General features: G+C 35.6%; 1 protein-coding gene across 1 annotated transcript in view; it reads right to left on the reverse strand.

Moving 5' to 3' along the window:
* LOC115233852 (D-beta-hydroxybutyrate dehydrogenase, mitochondrial) overlaps positions 1-5,321 on the reverse strand; it is a 29,540-nt gene that overhangs the window by 17,310 nt on the left and 6,909 nt on the right. Inside the window, exon 2 of the mRNA XM_029804465.1 lies at positions 6-127. Within this exon, the coding sequence (XP_029660325.1) occupies positions 6-99 (94 nt within the window). The 5' untranslated portion in view covers positions 100-127. The remainder of the gene's footprint in view (positions 1-5; positions 128-5,321) is intronic.

Below are 5,321 nucleotides of genomic sequence, written 5' to 3' on the forward strand. Positions count from 1 at the left end.
ATTCCTGGATTGTCGCATCAGATAGGCCAATAGAGCCGCGACTATCGAGCATAGAGCCAATATCTGCAGGGCCAGAATGGCCCCGGTTTCAACATCCATTGTACGACTGGTTGCGGCTGCAGCAGATCTGCGAGATAAAAGAAGCAATCGTTAATCGTCGAGTATATAATGGATCCATTTTTTATTAAACCTCGGTATTTCATCGGAATCCGAAAACATTCAAGTAATAGACGAATTTTATTGTTGCTTTCTATGTGTCTAATACATTTACATTTTCTTTTCTTAATAAATTTTTAAAGATATTATTATATATCTTTTCTTCTCTGTTTAAAAAAAATATATATATATTACATATTCTATAAAAATATTTTTTATAAGAGAGAGAGAGAGAGAGTTTATTAATAACATTTGATCAGGATGTTATGATAGTATGACAGTTAATGGATATTCTCCATTAAATTTAACATTTTTATACAGATTTTTTACACAATTTCAATCTAAAATAAAAATACTGCGGACTATTGCAAATGAATATTTGAAGACTATTCATAGATATGTAAGAATATTATAATTAACGAAATAAGTAGAATATTTATTAAATATATATTTCATGTGCTATCTGAAATAGTATTCAATTGCGATAATATCAAATAATGATAATAATGACATTAACTTTCACACAAAGCGACAATTAGTAATTAATTGAAGAGATATATTCTAGCGTGAAAATCGCGAAGCAGTGCTAATGAATAATTTTCAAAGGAAAGTGCTTTATTATCTTTAATATGGCACTTTTATCATAGCACGCGAACAATAGGATGTATTAATCTCAAGTATTCATATTTCTTACAAGATAAATAAGAGATTTGTTAATTACATGAAAGTATATATAACAATAAAATTTTATGATTAGAACGTTAAATATCTAATAGACAAACAAATGTGCATAAAAATTTAGTTTTGATACAATATGCATTCAATAAATATCGACATATATTTATAAAGCTACATCAAAGTATAGCTTCTAACTTCTAATATAGAATCAATTTAGAATTTGAATTTTGAATTTTAAAATTAAAATAAATCCCTTTCCTTGCGCGAGAAAAATTTGCGAGAAGTTTTATCGTATAATTTTTTTATACATTCTTAATTTTTTTCACATTTTTATATATATCGAAGGTTTATATTAGATTTCTAGAAAAGTTTGTGTAGAAACCGACCATTCCCTTTAGAGGGAACAGTGCTCATAAAAAATTTAGTTCTTGTTGTAGCAAGTAAAGACTCGATAGATGAAAGAATCAAAATGATTCTAAGAAGTGCAGTCGAGAAATTGGTTCTCTTGTGAAAAGTGAACGGCGGGGCGGGGTCGCTTTTGCTCGGAAGAATCACTCGCCTTTCTAAACTGTATCTAGGCTCGGTCTACTAGGTCGGCTACCGATTTTCCGCAATGCTTGCTCACCGCCGGGAAATCGTTCGCCGGAGGGGTTCGCGAGATAGACCGATGGATGCACAGCGGAATTCCGACAATCGATGAAAATCGTGCGCGTTCGTTCCTCCTCGCTCGGCTGATTTAATAGCGGCGGAACCGTGTACCGCTAATGTGCCGAATCGATTAAACGGGCCGGGCCGTCGTATTTCAGGTCGTATACGGAGGAGGGGACATTTTCTCCCGCGATACGAAATGTTTCTTCGCGCTTTCTCGCCGATCGCTATCTATAATGGAGAACATCGAGCCTCGTCTTTGCAACACGCATCGTAAATCGAGGGATTAATGTGCGCGCGTAATGCAATGTCCGGGGATCTAAATAGCTCTCTTAGTGTAAGTCGATTAACAAGCGAAAGAATCCGAGTTTAATTTTCAGTCTAGTGTAGTCCGCGTAAAACAAAGAGATTTGGAATAGAAATATTAAAAATCGCAGTGATAATATAAACAAATAAAATTGAAAAATTAAAAATTTATTATAAACGATTTTTAGATCAAGCTTGGTGTCCAAATAAGGGCGAATATTCGAAAGCAATAGCCTTTTAATGTGATGTAGCAACAAAACGAACTTTATCGATCGCATAACTCAAGAGAGCAAAGACAGCTACGAGATAGTTTGTACGAATTTCTCTCAGAGAACATTATTCTCTCTCTCTTTCTATCCATCTCTCTCGGTATGTAAACGTTGGTTCGTATACGCGGAAGGGTAGATGCATTTCTCGAAGAGCATTGTCCGATCAAAAACGTCGCAGCGTTTTGCTGTAGATAATATTTGTTGTAAAATAGAAATGCAATTATATACATGTATCAGTAGCCCCCCTGCCGTTTCCCGATAATAGATCTTAATCGCGAAGCATGATTTTCATCGGTCATAGCAAAGTACTTGTTGACATACGTCTAATAGATTAGTGTTTGTCAATCAATACTGAAATTAATACGTTTTATCGCTTCGAGCCAAATACGTTTATCCGCGATATGCGCGAATTTAATACATGTATGCATACGTAGCACGTTTCTCTCTTCCTGCTGGAACGTGTCATCGCAATTAACTTTCTCCGGAATTCGAGCGTCAGCTAGAAACATCGCGTCGATGAAGAACATTGTATCTATTGGGCGATATATATATATAGTCGATATATGTATCATCTTTCATCGAAAATATCTGCATATTTGCATAAATCTGATTAATTACTCACTTGATTTACTGTCTCGAGTACTGTTCTGTGACGCCACTTATTGCATTTATATTTTCTAATCTTAATAAAATGTGTTATATTTATTGGCAAATTAAAAATTTATATATAGATTATATTACTTATATAAAGAGAAACTATAAATATTATCATTTTTTTCTCATGTCATATTTTTAGGAGAAAAATTCAATTTTTTAAATGTATGTTTACAGAGAGAGACTTAAGTATTTTCTTTATTAAGCGCGTTAAGGAAGAATATTATACATAATTAATAAGTATAAAACGAGATATCCTTGTATCCATTCGCAAATGAGAAATACTCGCGTAATTATTTCATTAATGATTTCTCTCTCTCTCTCTCTCTCTCTCTCTCTCTCTTGGCTTTGAGTTGAATATATGTATAAGGTGCCTGAATATAGGTATAACATTGTCCCTCAAGATGGAAATTACATTGATTATTCTAATTGCGAGTCACGGGAGTAATTTAATAACAAGTCGCGCGCCATAATAGTCATCCCCCATAATAGCTCCCCAAATTAAACTTATATTAAAGAAAACGTATATCTCAAGTAATATATAAAAAGTACGCATTTTATCTAAAATACGCTTATATATATTAATCCTTAAATGCTTGCGTAATACAAGATTAGACAGATATATTTGTCTCATTTAAAGAGAGTTATTACAATTTTTTTGAAAACGTAGGATATTTTTTGAAATTTAAAATAATTTATAATATAATCAATTTTTCTACACACAATGTAATACATTTTGTTCTCGTCATTCACGTAGCTCGTCATTCATTTGAAAGAAAAATTAATAAATAAAAACAAATAAACTAAAAAAAAAAAAGATTGACCGTTATATTGTCGAAATTTTGCTTTGAGTTAAATTAAATGATTGGATTGAAGTAATTAATAATTGCTAGAGTTTAACAATAGAATACGTGAAAGTAGCTTCTCTTTTATTCTTTTTTAATGAAAAATCCAAGAGTATTAAAAGTTTAATATGATACAAACTATATACTAAGATAAAATTGGCTATATTTGTGATTGGAATTGAAGGGAGAATATTGACTCGCGCCGCATGGATGGAAGCAACTTGCATATTGTAACGCCATGCTAATAAGCGGCTATGTCATCTCAATTAATCGCTAGTGCCGAGTCTGTCGTGAGACGTGCGCCAGTTGGAATGTTGGAAGTTACAACGGGTATGCGCGAAGGGGCAGCTGGGGGGACAAGGTTTTCCCTCCACGGGGACAGTATGCAACTATCCATGGTTGGCAACGATCCTCCTTTCCTATATCGCTAACACGTGTGTACAGATATACGAACGATAGCAACCAAGATATGCACGCTCGCAGCTGCTGCAACACGCGCGCGTTCACCCGTTATATCCGATAAAAATAAGCAGCCGCGCTTTCATCAGTGGGGGATCGCTCAAAGGTAATCGCTGCATTCCTCCAGGTGTTTGCTGACTTACACAGCTGCTGCAACACACGCGGTTCACCCGTTATATCCGATAAAAATAAGCAGCCGCGCTTTCATCAGTGGGGGATCGCTCAAAGGTAATCGCTGCATTCCTCCAGGTGTTTGCTGACTTTCTTCCTGTATCCACAAACGAATGTTTGTATTCACGCATCGTTTGGTAGCGAGCAAAGCGATGAGATAGTTTTTGTTAGCGCAAATTAAGGCTTGTATCTCACGAGCGCTTTGCGAGCCCCTGAGTAGTTTGTGCACGCAATTAGCGATCATTAATTATTTGACTCTTCAGCGTTCCGCAATTTCCTCTCCCGGAGAGAAAGAAATTAAATCAATTCAGGAAACTAAATCAATTCAAATCGGTTCGAGCAAACAAACAACGCAAATACAAATTACAAAGAAATCTATTCGGATATGGCGTTTAATCGCTCACGTAGTAAATAAAATCTAGCGAATTCGCGAAAGTAGCTAGTATGAAGAGGACTTGAAAACATATCAAATAACATGATGAAGTGCATCTGTATTTAGTTTTTCAAACTGAGAGCGTTGCTTTTGATGCTGTTATTCGGCCGTATTTATATCCGCTTCAATCTCTCGAGAGATTCATTACTTAGCGTACGTACCGGGAAACCAAAGCAATGTTACGTATAAGTATACTGCACTGTTGCATTAGTGATTATCGTTTGGTAATTAACGCGACTTGATAGCTAATTACTCTCGATTGCATCGTCAATCATCGACTCGCTTGGCCATGCATTTCTGCGCGTTTAACGATCGGTTTGCTGGAAGAGAGGAAATTATATCGCGATTTTGCCGAGGGTAACGAAGCATTTTAGGAAGAGCGATCTTCGGCCGTGTGCTCTCTGTGACTAATGTATGCCAAATGATCATCCTCGCTCTGGCGTGTGCATCCTGCTACGAAATTAACGGGCTTTTTCCTTCGATTTCGCGTGCGGAAAAGTACTGGCAGGAAAACGCGTCAAACACAGCTAAGCCCGTGAGTGTTTGCACTATGTGTGCGTCTAGATTAAAAATTGTATTTTGAAAAACAGCAACATACACACCCACGAAAAAAATAACTAAATGTTTTTTTTCATTGTGCGGTCTATTTTTCGATTCCCTCTCAATAAAAATTTCGAAGTCCCTCTATATATGTATATACAA

Source organism: Formica exsecta, unplaced genomic scaffold, assembly GCF_003651465.1.
Source record: "Formica exsecta isolate Colony F162 unplaced genomic scaffold, ASM365146v1 scaffold191, whole genome shotgun sequence".
NCBI lineage: Eukaryota > Metazoa > Arthropoda > Insecta > Hymenoptera > Formicidae > Formica > Formica exsecta.